At 46.4% G+C, this 27,630-nt stretch overlaps 2 protein-coding genes across 2 annotated transcripts; one reads left to right on the forward strand and one right to left on the reverse strand.

Annotated features, from left to right (window-relative positions):
* Nucleotides 1–2,148: 2,148 nt before the first annotated feature.
* Nucleotides 2,149–10,206, reverse strand: lsm3 (LSM3 homolog, U6 small nuclear RNA and mRNA degradation associated). Its single transcript, XM_074647493.1, has 4 exons — nucleotides 10,086–10,206; nucleotides 7,784–7,894; nucleotides 5,425–5,520; nucleotides 2,149–2,603 (listed from the first exon to the last, which is right to left on the reverse strand). Exons 1-4 carry the CDS (start codon nucleotides 10,107–10,109, stop codon nucleotides 2,523–2,525), a joined length of 312 nt encoding a protein of 103 aa, XP_074503594.1. The 5' UTR covers nucleotides 10,110–10,206; the 3' UTR covers nucleotides 2,149–2,522.
* A 5,823-nt stretch (nucleotides 10,207–16,029) lies between these two features.
* abraa (actin binding Rho activating protein a) lies at nucleotides 16,030–27,116 on the forward strand. The gene is made up of 2 exons (XM_074648676.1): nucleotides 16,030–17,008; nucleotides 26,079–27,116. Exons 1-2 carry the CDS (start codon nucleotides 16,355–16,357, stop codon nucleotides 26,514–26,516), a joined length of 1,092 nt encoding a protein of 363 aa, XP_074504777.1. The 5' UTR covers nucleotides 16,030–16,354; the 3' UTR covers nucleotides 26,517–27,116.
* The last annotated feature ends 514 nt before the right edge of the window (nucleotides 27,117–27,630 follow it).

A 27,630-nucleotide genomic window follows, 5' to 3' on the forward strand; every position in this document is an offset into this window, starting at 1 on the left:
GTTTAGTCCTCTAATGTCTCGTTTAGTCCTCTAAGGTCTCGTTTAGTCCTCTAAGGTCTCGTTTAGTCCTCTAATGTCTCGTTTAGTCCTCTAATGTCTCGTTTAGTCCTCTAAGGTCTCGTTTAGTCCTCTAATGTCTCGTTTAGTCCTCTAAGGTCTCGTTTAGTCCTCTAAGGTCTAATGTCTCGTTTAGTCCTCTAAGGTCTCGTTTAGTCCTCTAAGGTCTAATGTCTCGTTTAGTCCTCTAAGGTCTCGTTTAGTCCTCTAAGGTCTCGTTCAGTCCTCTAAGGTCTAATGTCTCGTTTAGTCCTCTAATGTCTCGTTTAGTCCTCTAAGGTCTCGTTTAGTCCTCTAAGGTCTAATGTCTCGTTTAGTCCTCTAAGGTCTCGTTCAGTCCTCTAAGGTCTAATGTCTCGTTTAGTCCTCTAAGGTCTAATGTCTCGTTTAGTCCTCTAAGGTCTCGTTTAGTCCTCTAATGTCTCGTTTAATCCTCTAATGTCTCGTTTAATCCTCTAAGGTCTCGTTTAGTCCTCTAAGGTCTCGTTTAGTCCTCTAAGGTCTAATGTCTCGTTTAGTCCTCTAAGGTCTAATGTCTCGTTTAGTCCTCTAAGGTCTCGTTTAGTCCTCTAATGTCTCGTTTAATCCTCTAATGTCTAATGTCTCGTTTAGTCCTCTAAGGTCTCGTTTAGTCCTCTAATGTCTCGTTTAGTCCTCTAATGTCTAATGTCTCGTTTAGTCCTCTAAGGTCTCGTTTAGTCCTCTAATGTCTCGTTTAGTCCTCTAATGTCTCGTTTAATCCTCTAAGGTCTAATGTCTCGTTTAGTCCTCTAAGGTCTCGTTTAGTCCTCTAATGTCTCGTTTAGTCCTCTAATGTCTCGTTTAGTCCTCTAAGGTCTCGTTTAGTTCTCTAATGTCTCGTTTAGTCCTCTAATGTCTCGTTTAGTCCTCGACTCAAAGACGTTCAGTTTCCCGTCACAGTGGAAAGAAACCAGAACATCTGCACATTAAGAAGCTGCATCAGAGAATGACTCAAAGACTCAAAGCGATGATCTGAGTTGATTCATTTAATAATCAAGTAGAAAAACATCAAAGTATAAAACTGAGCTGCAGGAAAAGACTTGAAACATTCTCTCCTTTTCAAAACTCATTTTATTCAAGTTACTGAAACAAATGAAAACAGATGTTGACCCGTCTGAGCATGACGTCCTCTAGAGTCCCAAGTCCTCTAGAGTCCCGTCCTCCAGAGTCCCACGTCCTCCAGAGTCCCACGTCCTCCAGAGTCCCAAGTCCTCTAGAGTCCCGTCCTCCAGAGTCCCACGTCCTCCAGAGTCCCACGTCCTCCAGAGTCCCACGTCCTCTAGAGTCACACCATCACTACAAAAATACATTTAATACTAAGAACGTCAAATAAAACCGTCCCACAGAAACTCAAACTACCCAAACATTCACAGATCCTGGAGGTCATCCAGGTCATCCAGGTCTGGAGTTCCTGACAGACGTCTGCTTACAACCAACAGAAAGGTTCCACCTGAACCCGTCAGCTCAGTCCTGTAATACTTCTTATACTAGTGATGCACCGATACCACTTTATTCAGACCGAGTACAAGTACTTCCATCTGGGTACTCTCCGATACCGAGTACCGATACGAGTACATCTCTGTGTCTAAAGAGCCTCGTTAACAGCCAGCTGGAGGGTGTGAGGACACACGGCAGGCTGGGGAGTCCCGCATACGAGGCGGTGTGCCGCCACCGGCTCTAGGCTCCCTGCTCCCTGTGTGACTGTCCACCGGGACGGACTGTCCTCAGGGCCGCGGCCTAGGTTAAAGGTGCCACGGGTCTGCGGCGATGTCGGCAACCCACCCGACCCGTCTTGAAACACGGACCAAGGAGTCTAACGCACGTGCGAGTCAGAGGGTGAAAGCAAAACCCCATGGCGCAATGAGAGTGAGGGCCGGCACGCTGCCGTAAAGTGGTATCGTTGTACATGAGCACAGTACCGGACCTGATACCCGATACCCGATACTGATATCTTATCGGTGCATCCCTAATTTGGCTGAAAGCAGTTGTTGAAACCATGATGAGACGTTTGTAACTTGGTCTGCTTCTACTGGTAGAAACGGGAATAAGAAGTAATAAATGAAAATCACATTTTGAAGGCTTAACGGAGGAGATTTATTGATTTATTAACTCTACTGAGAAACATCAAATGAAACATGTTGAGAAATGAAACTCAAATGGCGGCCTGAAATCACCCAAAATACATTAAACAAGAATTTGCCCAAATAAAAAGCAAACAGGCCGTCTCCGTCCCAAACAGAGGTCCTCGTTCTGTCCTCCAGTCTAAACAGGTTGTATCTCCCAGCAGCCGACAGAAGGAAGATGAGCTGTGAGTCTGAGCAGCGTCTGAGTGTTGAAGAGGACGGTGTTGACAGGAGAGTCTGCCCTGGGGGGCGGGGCCTGTTTCAGCCCGTCATGACAGCACGCCCCCCCCCCCCTCTCCCCAGCAGGAAGTGGTCCCGGGGTTAGCCCACCCTGAGGGGCGGAGCTACGAGGACGACGCCGTCTCCTCTCACAAACAGCATGGGGATGTTCCTCTTGGTCGACTAAGAAAAGACACCAAATATACTTTTACTTTATGATAAACAACATTCTCAAAACATTCTAGAAAATTACTCCAAAACTGTCGCTAACCCTTTGAGGTCTGTCCCTAAAACCTGTCCAACCTCAGCTAAACGCTTCATGTCCCTAAAACCTGTCCAACCTCAGCTAAACGCTTCATATCCCTAAAACCTGTCCAACCTCAGCTAAACGCTTCATGTCCCTAAAACCTGTCCAACCTCAGCTAAACGCTTCATGTCCCTAAAACCTGTCCAACCTCAGCTAAACGCTTCATATCCCTAAAACCTGTCCAACCTCAGCTAAACGCTTCATGTCCCTAAAACCTGTCCAACCTCAGCTAAACGCTTCATGTCCCTAAAACCTGTCCAACCTCAGATAAACGCTTCATGTCCCTAAAACCTGTCCAACCTCAGATAAACACTTCATGTCCCTAAAACCTGTCCAACCTCAGCTAAACGCTTCATATCCCTAAAACCTGTCCAACCTCAGCTAAACACTTCATGTCCCTAAAACCTGTCCAACCTCAGCTAAACGCTTCATGTCCCTAAAACCTGTCCAACCTCAGCTAAACGCTTCATGTCCCTAAAACCTGTCCAACCTCAGCTAAACGCTTCATGTCCCTAAAACCTGTCCAACCTCAGCTAAACGCTTCATATCCCTAAAACCTGTCCAACCTCAGCTAAACGCTTCATGTCCCTAAAACCTGTCCAACCTCAGATAAACGCTTCATGTCCCTAAAACCTGTCCAACCTCAGATAAACACTTCATGTCCCTAAAACCTGTCCAACCTCAGCTAAACGCTTCATGTCCCTAAAACCTGTCCAACCTCAGATAAACGCTTCATATCCCTAAAACCTGTCCAACCTCAGATAAACACTTCATGTCCCTAAAACCTGTCCAACCTCAGATAAACGCTTCATGTCCCTAAAACCTGTCCAACCTCAGCTAAACACTTCATGTCCCTAAAACCTGTCCAACCTCAGCTAAACGCTTCATATCCCTAAAACCTGTCCAACCTCAGATAAACGCTTCATATCCCTAAAACCTGTCCAACCTCAGATAAACGCTTCATATCACTAAAACCTGTCCAACCTCAGATAAACGCTTCATGTCCCTAAAACCTGTCCAACCTCAGCTAAACACTTCATGTCCCTAAAACCTGTCCAACCTCAGATAAACGCTTCATGTCCCTAAAACCTGTCCAACCTCAGATAAACGCTTCATATCCCTAAAACCTGTCCAACCTCAGCTAAACGCTTCATGTCCCTAAAACCTGTCCAACCTCAGCTAAACACTTCATGTCCCTAAAACCTGTCCAACCTCAGATAAACACTTCATATCCCTAAAACCTGTCCAACCTCAGCTAAACGCTTCATATCACTAAAACCTGTCCAACCTCAGCTAAACGCTTCATATCACTAAAACCTGTCCAACCTCAGCTAAACGCTTCATATCACTAAAACCTGTCCAACCTCAGCTAAACGCTTCATGTCCCTAAAACCTGTCCAACCTCAGATAAACGCTTCATATCCCTAAAACCTGTCCAACCTCAGCTAAACGCTTCATATCCCTAAAACCTGTCCAACCTCAGCTAAACGCTTCATATCACTATAACCTGCCCAACCTCAGCTAAACGCTTCATATCACTAAAACCTGCCCAACCTCAGCTAAACACTTCATATCACTAAAACCTGTCCAACCTCAGCTAAACGCTTCATATCACTAAAACCTGTCCAACCTCAGCTAAACGCTTCATATCACTAAAACCTGTCCAACCTCAGCTAAACACTTCATATCACTAAAACCTGTCCAACCTCAGCTAAACACTTCATATCACTAAAACCTGCCCAACCTCAGCTAAACACTTCATATCACTAAAACCTGTCCAACCTCAGCTAAACGCTTCATATCACTAAAACCTGCCCAACCTCAGCTAAACGCTTCATATCACTAAAACCTGTCCAACCTCAGCTAAACGCTTCATATCACTAAAACCTGCCCAACCTCAGCTAAACACTTCATATCACTAAAACCTGCCCAACCTCAGCTAAACACTTCATATCACTAAAACCTGCCCAACCTCAGCTAAACACTTCATATCACTAAAACCTGCCCAACCTCAGCTAAACACTTCATATCACTAAAACCTGCCCAACCTCAGCTAAACACTTCATATCACTAAAACCTGCCCAACCTCAGCTAAACACTTCATATCACTAAAACCTGTCCAACCTCAGCTAAACACTTCATATCCCTAAAATCTGTCCAACCTCAGCTAAACGCTTCATATCCCTAAAACCTGCCCAACCTCAGCTAAACACTTCATATCACTAAAACCTGTCCAACCTCAGCTAAACGCTTCATATCCCTAAAACCTGCCCAACCTCAGCTAAACGCTTCATATCACTAAAACCTGTCCAACCTCAGCTAAACACTTCATATCCCTAAAATCTGTCCAACCTCAGCTAAACGCTTCATATCCCTAAAACCTGCCCAACCTCAGCTAAACACTTCATATCACTAAAACCTGTCCAACCTCAGCTAAACGCTTCATATCCCTAAAACCTGCCCAACCTCAGCTAAACGCTTCATATCACTAAAACCTGTCCAACCTCAGATAAACACTTCATATCCCTAAAACCTGTTCACTGGCTCACTGGCTCACTTGTTCACTGGCTCACTTGTTCACTGGCTCACTGGCACACTGGCACACTGGTTCACCGGTTTACTGGTTTAGGTCCACCTCAACAGTCGTTGTTCAGTAAGAAGAAATGAGGCTGGAACAGGTAGAAATCCACGTCGTACCTTATAAAGTTCTTCATACGTCTCCTCGTCAATCTCCACCGTTGTCACCGTCTCCTCCACGTCCCCCAGGATCATGTTCAGGTGCTGATCGTAGGCCTGAGACACAAACAAACAGCAATATGAGCAACAGCACCAACACATCTGAGATCTGTACTACGAAGAGAGTTCAACATACCCTTCATATCTCCATCATACCCAGGGTATCTCCATCATACCCAGGGTATCTTCATCATACCCTTCATATCTCCATCATACCCAGGGTATCTCCATCATACCCTTCATATCTCCATCATACCCTTCATATCTCCATCATACCCAGGGTATCTTCATCATACCCTTCATATCTCCATCATACCCAGGGTATCTTCATCATACCCTTCATATCTCCATCATACCCAGGGTATCTCCATCATACCCAGGGTATCTTCATCATACCCTTCATATCTCCATCATACCCAGGGTATCTCCATCAATCACAATCACAGACATGGACTAGTCTATTGACCAATCACAGACATGGACTAGTCTACAGACCAATCACAGACATGGACTAGTCTACAGACCAATCACAGACATGGACTAGTCTACTGACCAATCACAGACATGGACTAGTCTACAGACCAATCACAGACATGGACTAGTCTACTGACCAATCACTGACATGGACTAGTCTACTGACCAATCACAGACATGGACTAGTCTACTGACCAATCACAGACATGGACTAGTCTACAGACCAATCACAGACATGGACTAGTCTACAGACCAATCACAGACATGGACTAGTCTACTAACCAATCACAGACATGGACTAATCTACAGACCAATCACAGACATGGACTAGTCTACTGACCAATCACAGACATAAACAAGTCTACTGACCAATCACAGACATGGACTAGTCTACTGACCAATCACAGACATGGACTAGTCTACAGACCAATCACAGACATGGACTAGTCTACTGACCAATCACAGACATGGACTAGTCTACAGACCAATCACAGACATGGACTAGTCTACAGACCAATCACAGACATGGACTAGTCTACAGACCAATCACAGACATGGACTAGTCTACTGACCAATCACAGACATGGACTAGTCTACAGACCAATCACAGACATGGACTAGTCTACAGACCAATCACAGACATGGACTAGTCTACAGACCAATCACAGACATGGACTAGTCTACTGACCAATCACAGACATGGACTAGTCTACAGACCAATCACAGACATGGACTAGTCTACTGACCAATCACAGACATGGACTAGTCTACAGACCAATCACAGACATGGACTAGTCTACAGACCAATCACAGACATGGACTAGTCTACAGACCAATCACAGACATGGACTAGTCTACTGACCAATCACAGACATGTATCAAAGGAAGAGTGAACTATATCAGACGGATGTGAAGAAGTGAAACTCTTAATCAGACTAACAGTAACAGTTGAAGCTGCCAGATGCAGGAAGAACAGCTGGTGAAAGAAACAACTCCAGATGTGTGAATGGTTCAATTAACAGACTTATTAATTTAACGGAACACACCAAAGTCAGATATACTCGTCTAGATATTAATAACTCTAAAAAATGTAATGTAGGAACGGATTACACTTAATCATTAAAAAAAGGCGCGGCGTGTTTGACTATTTGAACCTTCATTCAGCTGCGTCTCCGTCTCCGGCGGTCTGAAACGGACTCAAGACCAAGTTAAAAGAATAAATATAAAATCATAATCCAAAGCGGTAAACACCCACAGCATAAATCCAGCTGTCCTTCCTACATCTGTCAGTTTAAACTGAGTTGTGTTTAGTCTGATTATGACGGTAACTTCTTCATATGTGTGTAATATTATCATGTGATCTGCTCACTGAGCTCTGATTGGTCAGTAGGAGGTGCTTTTATACCAGTTGATCTCTTATCTGGAACATAACCTGCTCCGGAGCAGGTCAGCTGTTCAGCATCAGTTACCATGGTGATCTACCTGGTAAGAAGTGATCCAGCTTAGTAGGACGGAAACACCCTGAAGGGTTAACCCTGAAGTTACCTCGCTAAGCTTCGTAGTCCAGACCTCTGGCCTGCTGATCTAAAGGTGTTCCAGTGGTTTGAGCTGGTGTGAGCAGGTAGCAGGTGCTGGTGTTAGCCAAACCCTGGTGTTGGTAGCAGGTAGCAGGTAGCAGGTGCTGGTGTGTCTCTTGTGTCCCTGGTATGTTAGCAGTAACCCTAACAGTAACCCTGGTGTGTCTCTAACCCTGGTGTGTTTCTAGCCCTGGTGCTGGTGTTAGTAGTAACCCAGCTGCTGGTGCTGGTGTTATCCTGGTGTTAGCAGGTGCTGGCGAGTCTCTTACATGCAGTCGACCCCGGAGCTCCCGGTCGTTCCTCATCTTCACGTAGATCCTCTCATCCAGACTGAGTCTGATCAGATCCAGCGGCTCCTCCACCGTGTTGGTCGTTGGCTGCTGCAGGACACAGGAACATTAGTTAGATCACATTTATCATGTTAGGTCATTACATCATCAGATCATTACATCATCAGGTCATTAGATCATTACATCATTAGATCATTAGACTATTAGATCGATGGCAGACAGAGATGTTTGATTAATAGTGATGTTTCGTGCTGTGCTGAGGCTTCGGAGCGTGTGTCGGGTAATACAGGAAGTTTTCTGCGATGCGCGTATCGAGGCTCGTATGGTTTTAGACCAATGACGTCATCGATGACGTCTGAAGCCTCGCTGGCCGGCCGTACTGCTGACTGGTTCAGGAACTGGTTCAGATCTTCACTGGTTGAACCAACAGAACACTAATATCACCCCTCCTAACATTATTATATTATATTACACTACAATACAATTACTGACCAAAGGATTGGTTTACACACATAAGATGAATAAAACAATTACAGTTTATTATACATGTATGTTATATACTCATAATATACTTACTAGAAAATAGACATTATATTATATATTATATAGATATAAATGGATTACATGGTAATATATATTATTTTCATTATGTTTATAGTCATTCCCACCAGACTTTACTGGCTCTAAATACAGAATATCACAGATCTGTGCTCCCAGTTGACCACTAACACACCAAACACTGACAAACAGACAATAACCTGATATTTTCAGGTGGAATTTAATTTAATTCTCACTGTGCAATATCATCTTCCACCTGAGCAATTGTGTTAATAGTCTGTTTATTGTCAATACTGTATATATAGTATATATATAGTAAATATATAGTATATATATATATACTATATATACTATATAGTATATATATATATATATTATATAGTATATATATAGTATATATATATATACTATATAGTGTATATACTATATAGTATATAATATATATTATATAGTGTATATATAGTATATATAGTATATACATATACTATATACTATATATATACACTATATAGTATATATATATACTGCTCCTATTTAATGGTTCATATTGTGTTCCACTTCGTTTAGCCGTTTTGCTGTTAGCTGATGCTTCTTGTTTCTGAACTCTCTGCAGAGCATCTCCACTGAGGGATGAAGATCTGATCAGTCTGTTTGAGTCTCTCTGACCAGCAGCTGGTTTCATCTTCACATGAAGATCAGAGAAATGAACCTTTAATGAACCATTCAGCTTCATTCAGCTTCAAAGCTTCATTCAGCTTCAAAGCTTCATCCAGCTTCAAAGCTTCATTCAGCTTCAAAGCTTCATCCAGCTTCAAAGCTTCATTCAGCTTCATCCAGCTTCAAAGCTTCATTCAGCTTCAAAGCTTCATTCAGCTTCAAAGCTTCATTCAGCTTCAAAGCTTCATGCTATCGGCTGTTAGCATTAGCAACAGCAGCTAGCGTGTGATGCTAACAGCAGCTAGCCTGTGATGCTAACAGCAGCTAGCGTGTGATGCTAACAGCAGCTAGCCTGTGATGCTAACAGCAGCTAGCGTGTGATGCTAACAGCAGCTAGCATGTGATGCTAACAGCAGCTAGCGTGTGATGCTAACAGCAGATAGCATGTGATGCTAACAGCAGCTAGCCTGTGATGCTAACAGCAGCTAGCGTGTGATGCTAACAGCAGCTAGCGTGTGATGCTAACAGCAGCTAGCCTGTGATGCTAACAGCAGCTAGCGTGTGATGCTAACAGCAGCTAGCATGTGATGCTAACAGCAGCTAGCGTGTGATGCTAACAGCAGCTAGCGTGTGATGCTAACAGCAGCTAGCGTGTGATGCTAACAGCAGCTAGCATGTGATGCTAACAGCAGCTAGCATGTGATGCTAACAGCAGCTAGCATGTGATGCTAACAGCAGCTAGCATGTGATGCTAACAGCAGCTAGCATGTGATGCTAACAGCAGCTAGCATGTGATGCTAACAGCAGCTAGCCTGTGATGCTAACAGCAGCTAGCAGCGTGTTTCAGGCCGCTCCGCTGTTTAACAGAGAGACTCTGAGAACCCGCAGAGCTCTGTGCTCTCTGTCCCGGGACAGAGCCGGGTCTGTCCCGGGTCTGTCCCGGGTAGAGCTCTGGTCTGTCCCGGGTCTGTCCCGGGTAGAGCTCTGGTCTGTCCCGGGTCTGTCCCGGGTAGAGCTCTGGTCTGTCCCGGGTCTGTTGAAGAACAGTTTAATCTGCTGCACCAACCTGCTGCTCCTCGTCCGCCATCATGGTCTGCGTCGTGACGTCTGAGCGGGGCGCGGGTTGCCAGGTCCGGAGAGAAACACGCGTTTTCAGGGTTGCCAGGTCCGGAGAGAAACACGCGTTTTCAGGGTTGCCAGGTCCGGAGACAAACACGCGTTTTCAGGGTTGCCAGGTCCGGAGACAAACACGCGTTTTCTTTTTTTAATTACAAAATGACAGTATCCATGGTAACAACAGCAAACATTAAAAACATTTATATACAGAAGAAGCATAGCGAAAACATAAACAAAGAGCTGTGACAACAGGAATGAAACAAAACAAACCACAATAAAATAAATAATAAAAAAAGAGAGTATGACAATAATTTCACTTAAAAACTTTAAAGATATTGCATACATTCATTGTTTTCATTGCTTTTTTGTTTTGTGAGGAAGAAGTATAATTCCATTTCTTTCATAAATAAAAAGAAATAAGGCTTTTTTTTGTTAAATTTACACTTGTGAATGTGGAACAGTCGGTGACAGCTGCTGAACAGTGTTTCCGTGGTAACGGTCGGTGACAGCTGCTGAACAGTGTTTCCGTGGTAACGGTCGGTGACAGCTGCTGAACAGTGTTTCCGTGGTAACGGTCGGTGACAGCTGCTGAACAGTGTTTCCGTGGTAACGGTCGGTGACAGCTGCTGAACAGTGTTTCCGTGGTAACGGTCGGTGACAGCTGCTGAACAGTGTTTCCGTGGTAACGGTCGGTGACAGCTGCTGAACAGTGTTTCCGTGGTAACGGTCGGTGACAGCTGCTGAACAGTGTTTCCGTGGTAACGGTCGGTGACAGCTGCTGAACAGTGTTTCCGTGGTAACGGTCGGTGACAGCTGCTGAACAGTGTTTCCGTGGTAACGGTCGGTGACAGCTGCTGAACAGTGTTTCCATGGTAACAATCAGTGGAAAATGTGTTTCAATAATAAACATCTGTGTGTTTTCATGTTTTAGTGTCTCACATCATGACTCTCTGTCTGGAGAGGTTGGGACGGACCTGTTAACTAATAACTAACTAATAACTAATCGTTAACTCCACCTGTGTGTATTGATTGTGAAATTACCAGAATACACGTTGAAGATTTTCTGTAATATGTGGTTTATAATATTATAGATTATACACTGATTGTTACTATGGAAACACTGTTTCCCCCCCATAGTAACAATCAGTGACAAATTGTTACTATGGGGGGGGAACAGGTGAATTTCATAAAGTGGATGAATAATAATAATAATAATCATATAATAATAATAATAATAATAATAATAATAATAATAATAATAATAATGGAAAGATTGACCACTGAATGACTGAATGAGGTAAAATAAATGAGCTGAGTCGTATCAAATAATAAAATATAAATAAACTGTCTTTAAAACATCGGTGTCTTTTTCTTTTACAGCCGGATAGTTGCTGTGTTGTTTCAAAAAATAAAATGTCTCAAATAAAATCTCAGAGAGAGTTTCCTCCAGAAGAGAGCCTGGACAAATGCAACTATCTGTGTCTTCGTGTCGTCTTCATGTCAGTAGAACGCTGATGCTATTTATTACAACAATCAAACTATTAAGAATTTATAACTGAACCATCGACCAAGCTTTTATTCTGAAATACTGTGGACAGGATGTTTGGCTGATTTACTGTAGAAGAGCAGGCTGATGTCATGACATCACCGTCCACAACAGGTCAGTGTTGGACCACTGAAACACAGAGCTCCTCTTCCTGGACAGTCAGAGCTGCAGGAGACAACAGAGACATCATTATCACATTAGAACCGTTAGAACCACAACATACCATAACCATAACCATAACCACTGAGGAGCAGCTCAATCATCTGGGTTATTAAACTGTTGCACTGCTCTACCCCGAAACATGAAGAACACTTCTACTGAAGGGAAATCTAAAATCAATTCATTTACCAGCTCCGAGAGAGACTCAGGAGAGGTCAGAGGTCAGAGGTCAGAGGTCATATTCAGACCAATGAGTGATGATGAGTTAATGATTTCCTTGATGATTAAATGAGAGGAAGCGTCTTCCACTGTGTATCACTGTTAGCGTTTCTCTTCTCTCTCTGTTTTTCTATCTCATCATTAATCTCAGAGCTCTTTAAATGAGGCAGCCGAACACGGAGGAAGAGCTCTGGTCCACCTGACACGAGCGCCTCATTAAACCTGAGAGATGGTGACCAATAAGCACCACAGAAGAAGAAGAGGCAGCACATGATGAATGTATTAAAGCAGATCTGACAGCAGCAGTAGATTTCTCTGTGCAGAATGACGGGTCATTTATTACACAGCTTGTTAGAGCAGCAGCAGTTCACCACTATCTGGCCTGAAGGTCGTCTGCCGTCTGCATACATGGTGGTGTGGTGGTGTGGTGGTGTGGTGGTGTGTTGGTGTGGTGGTGTGGTGGTGTGGTGGTGTGTTAGTGTGGTGGTGTGGTGGTGTGTTGGTGTGTTGGTGTGGTGGTGTGTTGGTGTGGTGGTGTGTTGGTGTGGTGGTGTGTTGGTGTGGTGGTGTGGTGGTGTGGTGGTGTGGTGGTGTGGTGGTGTGGTGGTGTGTTAGTGTGGTGGTGTGGTGGTGTGGTGGTGTGTTAGTGTGGTGGTGTGGTGGTGTGGTGGTGTGGTGGTGTGTTGGTGTGGTGGTGTGTTGGTGTGGTGGTGTGGTGGTGTGGTGGTGTGGTGGTGTGGTGGTGTGGTGGTGTGGTGGTGTGGTGGTGTGGTGGTGTGTTAGTGTGGTGGTGTGGTGGTGTGTTGGTGTGGTGGTGTGGTGGTGTGGTGGTGTGTTGGTGTGGTGGTGTGGTGGTGTGGTGGTGTGTTGGTGTGTTGGTGTGGTGGTGTGTTGGTGTGGTGGTGTGGTGGTGTGTTAGTGTGGTGGTGTGGTGGTGTGTTGGTGTGGTGGTGTGGTGGTGTGTTGGTGTGTTGGTGTGGTGGTGTGTTGGTGTGGTGGTGTGTTGGTGTGTTGGTGTGGTGGTGTGTTGGTGTGGTGGTGTGGTGGTGTGTTGGTGTGGTGGTGTGGTGGTGTGGTGGTGTGTTAGTGTGGTGGTGTGGTGGTGTGTTGGTGTGTTGGTGTGGTGGTGTGTTGGTGTGGTGGTGTGTTGGTGTGGTGGTGTGGTGGTGTGTTGGTGTGTTGGTGTGGTGGTGTGTTAGTGTGGTGGTGTGGTGGTGTGTTGGTGTGTTGGTGTGGTGGTGTGTTGGTGTGGTGGTGTGTTGGTGTGGTGGTGTGTTGGTGTGGTGGTGTGTTGGTGTGGTGGTGTGTTGGTGTGGTGGTGTGGTGGTGTGGTGGTGTGTTGGTGTGGTGGTGTGGTGGTGTGGTGGTGTGTTGGTGTGGTGGTGTGGTGGTGTGGTGGTGTGTTGGTGTGTTGGTGTGGTGGTGTGTTGGTGTGGTGGTGTGTTGGTGTGGTGGTGTGGTGGTGTGGTGGTGTGTTGGTGTGGTGGTGTGGTGGTGTGTTGGTGTGGTGGTGTGTTGGTGTGGTGGTGTGTTGGTGTGGTGGTGTGGTGGTGTGGTGGTGTGGTGGTGTGTTGGTGTGGTGGTGTGTTGGTGTGGTGGTGTGGTGGTGTGGTGGTGTGGTGGTGTGTTGGTGTGGTGGTGTGGTGGTGTGTTGGTGTGGTGGTGTGGTGGTGTGGTGGTGTGTTGGTGTGGTGGTGTGGTGGTGTGTTGGTGTGGTGGTGTGGTGGTGTGTTGGTGTGGTGGTGTGTTGGTGTGGTGGTGTGGTGGTGTGTTGGTGTGGTGGTGTGGTGGTGTGTTGGTGTGGTGGTGTGGTGGTGTGGTGGTGTGGTGGTGTGTTGGTGTGGTGGTGTGGTGGTGTGTTAGTGTGGTGGTGTGGTGGTGTGGTGGTGTGGTGGTGTGGTGGTGTGGTGGTGTGGTGGTGTGTTGGTGTGGTGGTGTGGTGGTGTGTTGGTGTGGTGGTGTGGTGGTGTGTTGGTGTGGTGGTGTGGTGGTGTGTTGGTGTGGTGGTGTGGTGGTGTGGTGGTGTGGTGGTGTGTTGGTGTGGTGGTGTGGTGGTGTGTTAGTGTGGTGGTGTGGTGGTGTGGTGGTGTGGTGGTGTGGTGGTGTGTTGGTGTGGTGGTGTGGTGGTGTGTTGGTGTGGTGGTGTGTCACTGACGGCCCTCATAAGTATAGACGTGTGTGTGTGTGTGTGTGTGTGTGTGTGTGTGTGTGTGTGTGTGTGGTACCAGCCGGTAATGAGATCTGACTTCTGGCTCACCATCCTGCAGTGACGGCATCATCAGACACGGAGACAGACGTCCTACAATTAGACACAAATATAAACACAAATATTATACAGATCTGTATACAGATCCGTAGAGCCCTGAAGCCCCCGCTGCCGCTCAGAGCGCCGCCGCTCTGAGCGGCGGCGCTCTGAGCAGCAGCGCTCTGAGCGGCAGCGGGGGCTTCAGGGCTCTACGGACCGAGTCCGGCATGTCGTCCAGCCTGTAAAGGCTCTACAGGCCGCGGCTCACTGACTGGAGCTCACTTCTGCTGCTGGATGCTGGATTTACTAAAACTACACCCCAACTCTAGTTCACTTCCCTGAAGTCAACGAGCGATGAGCGACAACGCTGCAACATCAACGTTATCATGACTCACAGTTCACTGACTATAGATATAATATATATATATATATATATTATATGTATGAGAAGCTCTTGTCCTCTGATGAAGTCACATATAAATACCTGCATCATCATCATCACACAGAGCGCTCACACCTTCCTCGTGGCTTTAAGAGCCAGGAATGTGTATTTCTGTGCAGACCTGCCGTGCACAGTGGGCAGTGGGAGCGTGCACGTGAGGCAGCTGCTGGCATGAGGCCGGGAACTTGAAGCACACACACACACACACACACACACACATATACATATATGTGTGTGTGTGTGTGTGTGTGTATACGGCAGAAAGCTGAGCTGGTGGCGGCTCGGCCTCCCGGTGGGTTATTTCAGTCCTCAGACTCTCAGAAGACTCGTTCTACTTCGTCTGGCTGAGACACAGATAGAAACCTTTTAATCATCTCCTGTAATAAACCTCATTAAATCATGATTATAGCTATTATTTAATGAGGTTTATCAAATAGATCAATAACACCTGAGTAGGTCATCTTTACCTGTTATTTTCTGTATGACAAGAAAATATCTATATCTAGATCTAGATCTAGATCTAGATCTATATATATATCATTTCTTGTGATTTTTAGGTTGTAGTGGCTCAGTTTTAAGGCTAGAGTGAAGATCCTGGTATCATAGTAATCTAGAGAACCTGATGAATCCATCGGTACCAACCAGGTCAGACTAGCTGGTCATGAAGGAGGTTAAATAACGCTCAGAACTTACACTAAATGTTGGAGAGGAAAAACTATCATGTCCATGTTCAAAGGGGTCCCTTGACCTCTGACCTCCAGATGTGTGAATGTAAATGGGTTCTATGGGTACCCACGAGTCTCCCCTTTACAGACATGCCCACTTTATGATCATCACATGCAGTTTGGGGCAAGTCATAGTCCAGTCAGCACACTGACACACTGACAGCTGTTGTTGCCTGTTGGGCTGCAGTTTGCCATGTTATGATTGGAGCATATTGTTTTATGCTAAATGCAGTACCTGTGAGGGTTTCTGGATCAATATCTGTCATTGATTTGTGTTGATCATTGATTTACATGAATGAAAACAAGTGTATATATACACAGTGAGACAGACTGACTCACAGTGAGGCCTCTTCATGTTTCAGTGTGTGAGGACACAAACCTCTGAGTGGACGGACACCTGTTCTCTGATCCCAGCCGGAGATATTCCACCCCCCCCTCACTGTGTGTGTGTGTGTGTGTGTGTGTATGTGTGTGTGTGTGTGTGTGTGTCTCACATGGACGCCGTGCGACATCACTTCCTTTACGACCCTTCCCTATTTAAAGGCCGGTGTGGAGCCAGACGGGCTTCAGCAGGAGATTAAAGCCAAAGTCCTCTCAGCCTCCACAGCAGCAGCTTCACCCACTGACCGACTGACGGAGGACGAGGAGGACGAGGAGGACGAGGAGGAGGAAGAGGTTAGGGTTACCGGACTCAACACATCTCTGTCCACCATCATCTGCAACGTTGATCTTTTAGCGAGTGAGAAGTTTCTAAGATTGGAGTCGGAGTTTGGAGCCAGAATCTGAATATTTGATCTGAACACAACCAGAGAGTCTGAAGACCGTTTCCACAACACGTCCTGAAGGTCTGGTTACATCGTCCCAACAGCCTTCAGGTATCACCATGAGCGGCGGTGGGACGACCACAGCTTCCCCTCCGGAGCCTCAGGCTTTCAAACGGGCCGTACGGAAGATCAAATGTGCCGCTATGGTGGCCAACTTGGCCAAGAGCTGGCAGGGCTGGGCCAGCGAACACTCCGACAAGCAGGACGCCATCCCGAGCGGCTGGATGCCTTCGTCCGTCGAAGAGGTAGACGGGATACAGCGCAACCACGAGGTTAAACTCACCATCACCCCGCGTGTCATCGCAACTGATGCCGCCGGCGCCATCGGGAGTAAGATCCGGACCGGATCTGTGATCAAGACCGTGCGGCCGAAACGCAGCGAGTGTGGCAGCGGCGATTTGGTCAACGCCATCCGAGGCAAGATGGAGTCGGGTCCCGAGGAGAGCAAGCCGTTCCTGGGCAACGAGTCGCCGACGCGGCGGCGCCAGATGAGAGCGCTACAGAGTGCCGCAGCAGGAGGAGGAGTCATCCAAGACAGGAAGCTTCTCCTCCAGGAGAAGAAGCTCGGGTCGAGGAGCAGCAGCGTTGACACGGAGGACAGCGGGCTGGGAGAGGACGCCGCGCTGGGAGAGGACGCCGCGCTCAGCGACAACAGCGAATCAAAAACTGAGCCGGGCGACGTCCAACCCAAGAAACACACCAACAGGCCAAAGGTAGCGTGGTCAACATCACACAGAGGGGACGGGAGGGAACAAGTTAAAACACAGAGATATAAAGTTATATACATATATATGTATACATATATATATATATACATATGTATATATATATATATATAAGTTATAAGTTTTATATATAAACATCATTTAAATGAATCTTTTCTGTAGAGCTTCCTCGATCAACCTGATCACCAGCAACAGGAAATGGCTCTTCTTTCAAATGTAAACGCTTCGCCGTATAAATGCTGCAGTAAGAGTCGGTGACGTCGTATAAAGAGAGAGAGACCTCTGACGGAAGGTTTTGTTTTACTGACATTTGTGACGTGTTTTCTTTACTTATGTTTCGTTGTTTCCGTACGTGTTTTACTTTGTTTCCGTACTTATTTGAATACCCTAACTAAGTGGTTGTCTTGCCCGAACCTAACTGCGGACGTTTGCGTGGCGTCCTCATGACACGCGAACTGTCGGGGTATTTATACGCCGCCCCGTGAGACTGGGTTGTGCTTTCAGCTTAACATTAACCTCCGATGACACTCAAAGAGAAAGTGAATGAACTTCCTGTAGCTGACGAGATGTTTCGGGGTGAGACTAACATTCACAGGTCAAGATGGTGGTTTGAGTTCAAATAACTCCAGAAGAGCTGTAACTGAAGTACGGAAGTTACGTGACACATAAATCCACGTTGACTTCTGGCCTCACACGGGGCACCAATAGTGGTCTCCTGGTGAACATCTGGTGTTTTTAGACCCCCCCCGTCCAGCCCGACCTCCTCCCTACGCAGCGTTCGCCGCTCTTTATACTTCCTGGTTCACGATTACGTGGATTACATCAGAATTGAATTCGTGCTGATCATCACTGTCTATGTACAGGAGTACAATATTTGCACTATCTGTTTATACCATGTTTATTTTATAGCTTATTTTGTAAATTGTACATTTTTTATTCTTATTTTATTCTAACGTTTATCTATTCTTTGTTATTATACTGTTTGCCTCGCACCAATAAGCCAAAGAAAATTCCTCGTGTATACCCCTTACACCTGGCAATAAACACCTTTCTGATTCTGATTCTGATTCTGATTAAATATCGTGACAGTTTCACAGACGGCTGTGAGACTGAGCTGCTATAGACGACCTGATGTGAGCAGATTAGAGCTGTATAATTTATCTTTAATTACTTTTCTGCAGCTTTTACCAAACACATTTATTCAGAGTTTCTCCAGCCTGTTTTCTCTACACCCACAGAGAGTACGACTTCCTCCCTGAACCAAACACACTGAATTAGAGCGTAGATGTTCTCACAGCGTGAATAAACAAGTGGAAGCAGACGTCTCTCTGATGTCACCTGAAGAAATCCGACTCCCTCACGGACACCAAACAGCAGCATAACTCCGATCCGAGAGTCTGTCCTATAAAAGGAGAAGGAGCCGCCCGGCGGGTCGCCAGAGAGCGAGGCCAACTCATAAAAACACGAGCTGGATGTGATGGAATATATGTAAATAAATCTAGTGGTGCTCTGCGACGTGTTCCGTGTTCCTGACCTTCAGGTGGAACCGCCGGAGACGGGAACACGGAACATGAGGTGGTAATATGAGAGGCTGACACTGCCAGAATAACTGAGAGGAAAACACCTTCAAAAGATACCAGAAGGGTTATTTCATTTCATTAGTTGTACTGAATGTAAACGTAAATTCATTCTTCATCCTGTCTACCAGCCAGCAGGGGGCGACTCCTCTGCTTGAATAGAAGTCAATGATGAAGAGTCTTTAACCTTCATCCTGTCTACCAGCCAGCAGGGGGCGACTCCTCTGGCTGAATAGAAGTCAATGATGAAGAGTCTTTAACCTTCATCCTGTCTACCAGCCAGCAGGGGGCGACTCCTCTGGTTGAATAGAAGTCAATGATGAAGAGTCTTAAACCTTCATCCTGTCTACCAGCCAGCAGGGGGCGACTCCTCTGGTTGAATAGAAGTCAATGATGAAGAGTCTTAAACCTTCATCCTGTCTACCAGCCAGCAGGGGGCGACTCCTCTGCTTGAATAGAAGTCAATGATGAAGAGTCTTTAACCTTCATCCTGTCTACCAGCCAGCAGGGGGCGACTCCTCTGGTTGAATAGAAGTCAATGATGAAGCCTTTAACCTTCATCCTGTCTACCAGCCAGCAGGGGGCGACTCCTCTGGTTGAATAGAAGTCAATGATGAAGTCTTTAACCTTCATCCTGTCTACCAGCCAGCAGGGGGCGACTCCTCTGCTTGAATAGAAGTCAATGATGAAGAGTCTTAAACCTTCATCCTGTCTACCAGCCAGCAGGGGGCGACTCCTCTGGTTGAATAGAAGTCAATGATGAAGAGTCTTTAACCTTCATCCTGTCTACCAGCCAGCAGGGGGCGACTCCTCTGGTTGAATAGAAGTCAATGATGAAGTCTTTAACCTTCATCCTGTCTACCAGCCAGCAGGGGGCGACTCCTCTGGTTGAATAGAAGTCAATGATGAAGTCTTTAACCTTCATCCTGTCTACCAGCCAGCAGGGGGCGACTCCTCTGGTTGAATAGAAGTCAATGATGAAGTCTTTAACCTTCATCCTGTCTACCAGCCAGCAGGGGGCGACTCCTCTGCTTGAATAGAAGTCAATGATGAAGAGTCTTTAACCTTCATCCTGTCTACCAGCCAGCAGGGGGCGACTCCTCTGGCTGAATAGAAGTCAATGATGAAGAGTCTTTAACCTTCATCCTGTCTACCAGCCAGCAGGGGGCGACTCCTCTGGTTGAATAGAAGTCAATGATGAAGAGTCTTTAACCTTCATCCTGTCTACCAGCCAGCAGGGGGCGACTCCTCTGGCTGAATAGAAGTCAATGATGAAGAGTCTTTAACCTTCATCCTGTCTACCAGCCAGCAGGGGGCGACTCCTCTGCTTGAATAGAAGTCAATGATGAAGAGTCTTTAACCTTCATCCTGTCTACCAGCCAGCAGGGGGCGACTCCTCTGGCTGAATAGAAGTCAATGATGAAGAGTCTTTAACCTTCATCCTGTCTACCAGCCAGCAGGGGGCGACTCCTCTGGTTGAATAGAAGTCAATGATGAAGAGTCTTAAACCTTCATCCTGTCTACCAGCCAGCAGGGGGCGACTCCTCTGGTTGAATAGAAGTCAATGATGAAGAGTCTTAAACCTTCATCCTGTCTACCAGCCAGCAGGGGGCGACTCCTCTGCTTGAATAGAAGTCAATGATGAAGAGTCTTTAACCTTCATCCTGTCTACCAGCCAGCAGGGGGCGACTCCTCTGGTTGAATAGAAGTCAATGATGAAGTCTTTAACCTTCATCCTGTCTACCAGCCAGCAGGGGGCGACTCCTCTGGTTGAATAGAAGTCAATGATGAAGTCTTTAACCTTCATCCTGTCTACCAGCCAGCAGGGGGCGACTCCTCTGCTTGAATAGAAGTCAATGATGAAGAGTCTTAAACCTTCATCCTGTCTACCAGCCAGCAGGGGGCGACTCCTCTGGTTGAATAGAAGTCAATGATGAAGAGTCTTTAACCTTCATCCTGTCTACCAGCCAGCAGGGGGCGACTCCTCTGGTTGAATAGAAGTCAATGATGAAGTCTTTAACCTTCATCCTGTCTACCAGCCAGCAGGGGGCGACTCCTCTGGCTGAATAGAAGTCAATGATGAAGAGTCTTTAACCTTCATCCTGTCTACCAGCCAGCAGGGGGCGACTCCTCTGGTTGAATAGAAGTCAATGATGAAGTCTTTAACCTTCATCCTGTCTACCAGCCAGCAGGGGGCGACTCCTCTGGTTGAATAGAAGTCAATGATGAAGTCTTTAACCTTCATCCTGTCTACCAGCCAGCAGGGGGCGACTCCTCTGCTTGAATAGAAGTCAATGATGAAGAGTCTTTAACCTTCATCCTGTCTACCAGCCAGCAGGGGGCGACTCCTCTGGCTGAATAGAAGTCAATGATGAAGAGTCTTTAACCTTCATCCTGTCTACCAGCCAGCAGGGGGCGACTCCTCTGCTTGAATAGAAGTCAATGATGAAGAGTCTTTAACCTTCATCCTGTCTACCAGCCAGCAGGGGGCGACTCCTCTGGCTGAATAGAAGTCAATGATGAAGAGTCTTTAACCTTCATCCTGTCTACCAGCCAGCAGGGGGCGACTCCTCTGGTTGAATAGAAGTCAATGATGAAGAGTCTTAAACCTTCATCCTGTCTACCAGCCAGCAGGGGGCGACTCCTCTGGTTGAATAGAAGTCAATGATGAAGAGTCTTAAACCTTCATCCTGTCTACCAGCCAGCAGGGGGCGACTCCTCTGCTTGAATAGAAGTCAATGATGAAGAGTCTTTAACCTTCATCCTGTCTACCAGCCAGCAGGGGGCGACTCCTCTGGTTGAATAGAAGTCAATGATGAAGTCTTTAACCTTCATCCTGTCTACCAGCCAGCAGGGGGCGACTCCTCTGGTTGAATAGAAGTCAATGATGAAGTCTTTAACCTTCATCCTGTCTACCAGCCAGCAGGGGGCGACTCCTCTGCTTGAATAGAAGTCAATGATGAAGAGTCTTAAACCTTCATCCTGTCTACCAGCCAGCAGGGGGCGACTCCTCTGGTTGAATAGAAGTCAATGATGAAGAGTCTTTAACCTTCATCCTGTCTACCAGCCAGCAGGGGGCGACTCCTCTGGTTGAATAGAAGTCAATGATGAAGTCTTTAACCTTCATCCTGTCTACCAGCCAGCAGGGGGCGACTCCTCTGCTTGAATAGAAGTCAATGATGAAGTCTTTAACCTTCATCCTGTCTACCAGCCAGCAGGGGGCGACTCCTCTGCTTGAATAGAAGTCAATGATGAAGAGTCTTAAACCTTCATCCTGTCTACCAGCCAGCAGGGGGCGACTCCTCTGGTTGAATAGAAGTCAATGATGAAGAGTCTTAAACCTTCATCCTGTCTACCAGCCAGCAGGGGGCGACTCCTCTGGTTGAATAGAAGTCAATGATGAAGAGTCTTAAACCTTCATCCTGTCTACCAGCCAGCAGGGGGCGACTCCTCTGCTTGAATAGAAGTCAATGATGAAGAGTCTTTAACCTTCATCCTGTCTACCAGCCAGCAGGGGGCGACTCCTCTGGTTGAATAGAAGTCAATGATGAAGTCTTTAACCTTCATCCTGTCTACCAGCCAGCAGGGGGCGACTCCTCTGGTTGAATAGAAGTCAATGATGAAGTCTTTAACCTTCATCCTGTCTACCAGCCAGCAGGGGGCGACTCCTCTGCTTGAATAGAAGTCAATGATGAAGAGTCTTAAACCTTCATCCTGTCTACCAGCCAGCAGGGGGCGACTCCTCTGGTTGAATAGAAGTCAATGATGAAGTCTTTAACCTTCATCCTGTCTACCAGCCAGCAGGGGGCGACTCCTCTGCTTGAATAGAAGTCAATGATGAAGAGTCTTAAACCTTCATCCTGTCTACCAGCCAGCAGGGGGCGACTCCTCTGGTTGAATAGAAGTCAATGATGAAGAGTCTTTAACCTTCATCCTGTCTACCAGCCAGCAGGGGGCGACTCCTCTGCTTGAATAGAAGTCAATGATGAAGTCTTTAACCTTCATCCTGTCTACCAGCCAGCAGGGGGCGACTCCTCTGCTTGAATAGAAGTCAATGATGAAGAGTCTTAAACCTTCATCCTGTCTACCAGCCAGCAGGGGGCGACTCCTCTGGCTGAATAGAAGTCAATGATGAAGAGTCTTAAACCTTCATCCTGTCTACCAGCCAGCAGGGGGCGACTCCTCTGGCTGAATAGAAGTCAATGATGAAGAGTCTTTAACCTTCATCCTGTCTACCAGCCAGCAGGGGGCGACTCCTCTGGCTGAATAGAAGTCAATGATGAAGAGTCTTTAACCTTCATCCTCTCTACCAGCCAGCAGGGGGCGACTCCTCTGGTTCTATAGAAGTCTCTGAGAACATGAGTCTACTTCTCTCTTGATTTATGACCTCAGTAAACATTGTAAACATGAGTTTATGTTTCAAGTCTTCTTCATACAGCATGATGTTCATTTAGTAAATGATGGTCCCGTTTAGAGTCAGATAGACCATAAAGCAGGGGATGCTTTAGGGCGGGGCTACCTGGTGATTGACAGGTTGCTACCACGGCGTTGTCCGGTCTGGGAGTTATCCGTGTTTTCTTCTTACAACTTTAACCCTTTAATCACAGCGTGATTTCACTTCATCAGAGTTCATTATCACATTTTTGGTCGCCTAAAAATATCTGATTCAGCATTCAGTTGCACTTAGCTCCGCCCTCTGGTGTCAGTTCTGGTTGTAAAAAACAAGATGGTGGGCGGCTGGTTAGCTCAGTCGGTAGAGCGAGCGCCCATGTAACGCCAAGGCTCAGTCCTAGCAGCGGTGGACCCGGGTTCGAATCTGGCCTGTGGTCCTTTCTGCATGTCATTTCTCTCTCTCCCCCTTTCCAACACTCTATCCACTGTCCTATCAATAAAATACTTAAAAAATCACCCCAAAAAACTTAAAAAAAAACAAGATGGTGACGACCAAAAACCAAGACATTAAGTTATTTTAACTCAAACCACCATCTTTACCTAAACTTAACCAAGTAGTTTCCTGTGAAGACAGTTCTATTTTGAAAAGACTGTATTCATGTAACGAGCGGTTATTGACACGTGTTGCTGGACATTCGTAGGAGAACACACAAATAATGAGGAATAACTTTCGTTAGACATCATACGAACAGTACGTACGTACAGTGCTTGAATATATATGCATATATATATATGTATATGTACATATATATGTATATGTATATGTGTATGTATATACATATACATATACATATATGTACTGGTCACATTCCTGTTGGACTGACAGCTGATCTTTGGAAACTCCACAACAACAAATAAGGTTCACAGAGTTTTGTTAAAGGTCCCTCAGAGACACGTCTTCACTTCACATACTGCAAATACCCAAGAGATCTGGTGACACTGATCTGAGGTCTGGCAGGCTGAGGGAATACTGAGGGAGGAGGGGAGGAGGGGAGGAGGGGAGAGAGAGAGAGAGAGAGAGAGAGAGAGAGAGAGAGAAGGAGGTTTATATGATCGTATATACAGTACGTCTGCATAGCAACGGCCAGATGGGGATGAAATACAGCGACCAGAGGGGAGGTTGTTTAGAGACTGAGGGTCATTAATCAATACTTATATATAAGTAAAAAATCATAGTCACTCATCATCATCACCTCCGTCGCTTACCTCCGTCTCTTATCTCCGTCTCTCACCTCTGTTTCTTATCTCCATCTCTTATCTCCGTCTCTTACCTCCGTCTCTTATATCCGTCTCTTATCTGCGTCTCTTACCTCCGTTTCTTATCTCCGTCTCTTATCTGCGTCTCTTACCTCCGTCTCTTATCTCCGTCTCTTACCTCCGTCTCTTACCTCCGTTTCTTATCTCCGTCTCTTATCTCCGTCTCTTACCTCCGTCTCTTACCTCCGTTTCTTATCTCCGTCTCTTACCTCCGTCTCTTACCTCCGTTTCTTATCTCCGTCTCTTACCTCCGTTTCTTATCTCCGTCTCTTATCTCCGTCTCTTACCTCCGTCTCTTATCTCCGTCTCTTATCTCCGTTTCTTATCTGCGTCTCTTACCTCCCTTTCTTATCTCCGTCTCTTATCTCCGTCTCTAACCTCCGTTTCTTATCTCCGTCTCTTATCTCCGTCTCTTATCTGCGTCTCTTACCTCCGTCTCTTATCTCCGTCTCTAACCTCCGTTTCTTATCTCCGTCTCTTATCTCCGTCTCTTATCTGCGTCTCTTACCTCCGTTTCTTATCTCCGTCTCTTATGTCCGTCTCTTACCTCCGTTTCTTATCTCCGTCTCTTACCTCCGTCTCTTATCTGCGTCTCTTACCTCCGTTTCTTATCTCCGTCTCTTACCTCCGTCTCTTACCTCCGTTTCTTATCTCCGTCTCTTACCTCCGTCTCTTATCTCCGTCTCTTATCTCCGTCTCTTACCTCCGTCTCTTATCTCCGTCTCTTATCTCTGTTTCTTATCTGCGTCTCTTATCTCCGTCTCTAACCTCCGTTTCTTATCTCCGTCTCTTATCTCCGTCTCTTATCTGCGTCTCTTACCTCCGTCTCTTATCTCCGTCTCTAACCTCCGTCTCTTACCTCCGTCTCTTATCTGCGTCTCTTATCTCCGTTTCTTATCTGCGTCTCTTACCTCCGTTTCTTATCTCCGTCTCTTATCTCCGTCTCTTATCTCCGTTTCTTATCTGCGTCTCTTACCTCCGTTTCTTATCTCCGTCTCTTATCTCCGTCTCTAACCTCCGTTTCTTATCTCCGTCTCTTATCTCCGTCTCTTATCTGCGTCTCTTACCTCCGTCTCTTATCTCCGTCTCTAACCTCCGTTTCTTATCTCCGTCTCTTATCTCCGTCTCTTATCTGCGTCTCTTACCTCCGTTTCTTATCTCCGTCTCTTATGTCCGTCTCTTACCTCCGTTTCTTATCTCCGTCTCTTACCTCCGTCTCTTACCTCCGTTTCTTATCTCCGTCTCTTACCTCCGTTTCTTATCTCCGTCTCTTATCTCCGTCTCTTACCTCCGTCTCTTATCTCCGTCTCTTATCTCCGTTTCTTATCTCCGTCTCTTATCTCCGTCTCTAACCTCCGTTTCTTATCTGCGTCTCTTATCTCCGTTTCTTATCTCCGTCTATCTCCGTCTCTTATCTCCGTCTCTTACCTCCGTCTCTTATCTCCGTCTCTTATCTCCGTCTCTTATCTCCGTCTCTAACCTCCGTTTCTTATCTGCGTCTCTTACCTCCGTTTCTTATCTCCGTCTCTTATCTCCGTCTCTTATCTCCGTCTCTTATCTCTGTCTCTTATCTCCGTTTCTTATCTCCGTCTCTTATCTCCGTCTCTAACCTCCGTTTCTTATCTCCGTCTCTTATCTCCGTCTCTTATCTGCGTCTCTTACCTCCGTTTCTTATCTCCGTCTCTTACCTCCGTTTCTTATCTCCATCTCTTACCTCCGTCTCTTACCTCCGTTTCTTACCTTCATCTCTTATCTCCATCTCTCGTCTCCAGATTCGGATCGCCACCCGGTCCGACATTAACAGCCGCTGGCAGCGCTGGTCGGAGCAGCACATGGAGGGCCAGAAGCTGAACCCGTTCAGCGAGGAGTTCGACCACGACTACGCCATGGCCCAGCGCCTCCACAAGGGCGACTCCGGCTACGGACGCCCAAAAGACGGGTCGAAGACGGCGGAGCGGGGCGACCGCGCCCAGAAACACATCCACAGGGAGATGGAGGAGATGTTGTGGATCATCAGAGACATGGGCTGTAAGGACAGAGACGGGAGGACCGTCATCACCTTCGGACGCCTCTTCGACCGCTACGTGAAGATCTCCGATAAGGTGGTCGGCATCGTGCTGCGCTGCCGCAAACACAAGATGCTCGACTTCGACGGGGAGATGCTGTGGAAGGGACAGGACGATGACGTCATCATTACGCTGAGGGACTGAGGACGGACGTCATGGTTACGCTGAGGGACTGAGGACGGACGTCGCGGTTACGCTGAGGGACTGAGGACGGACGTCATGGTTACGCTGAGGGACTGAGGACGGACGTCATGGTTACGCTGAGGGACTGAGGACGGACGTCACGGTTACGAACATTCACAATAATAAATCTATATAATATATAAACCCTCGATGTGAGTGAAGAGATTCAGAGTATTGAATGAGTCTGTTTTGTCTCTGATGAGGAGAACTCCAGTATAAATGTTCTTTCTGAAATGCTAAACGCCAACAAATACAGATAAAGCAGAGTATTTCATCAGGTCAGATCATGTTCATCTTTCTTCATTAAATGTTGTTTTTGGGCTTTACAACGCTCAGAGTGATAAACGAATCACATGAACCTGAAACAGCCCGATAATACTACTATAATACTGATGTTGACCCGACGCTGGAGAGAAACGCAACGCCTACGGAGACGTTAGCTCTGTTAGCTCTGTTAGCTGTATTCAGTCTGTACCTGGAGAACAGGATGTAATAAGACTCTCCATGTTCACCTCAACGCTTCATCAATAAACCTGATTATAATGTTGGAATAGAAAACAGCTGCAGGAGGAACTGTTCACTGCACACACACACACACACACACACACACACTGAATGGGTTAAAATGACCACGACGTTAACAACGCCGCTGAATGGGTTAAAATGACCACGACGTTAACAACGCCGCTGAATGGGTTAAAATGACCACGACGTTAACAACGCCGCTGAATGGGTTAAAATGACCACGACGTTAACAACGCCGCTGAATGGGTTAAAATGACCACGACGTTAACAACGCCGCTGAATGGGTTAAAATGACCACAACGTTAACAACGCCGCGTTGCCTGGTGGTGGCGTAGAATGGGTTAAAATGACACGGTGTCACCACGGAAACAATCTAACTTTTCAAGTTCGAGTCCTCCATGTTGGACCCGTCCGACCACCAGACCTCCTCGCCACACACACCTGGATTACAACATGTGTCTGTTGAGCCAGAAACAATGACAGCATCGACTGAGGGAGTTAAAGTCTTTTATTGACAGCTGGAATAGAATAACAAAACACCAAACTGCAT

The sequence above is a fragment of the Sebastes fasciatus genome, chromosome 1 (genome assembly GCF_043250625.1).
Source record: "Sebastes fasciatus isolate fSebFas1 chromosome 1, fSebFas1.pri, whole genome shotgun sequence".
Classification (NCBI taxonomy): domain Eukaryota; kingdom Metazoa; phylum Chordata; class Actinopteri; order Perciformes; family Sebastidae; genus Sebastes; species Sebastes fasciatus.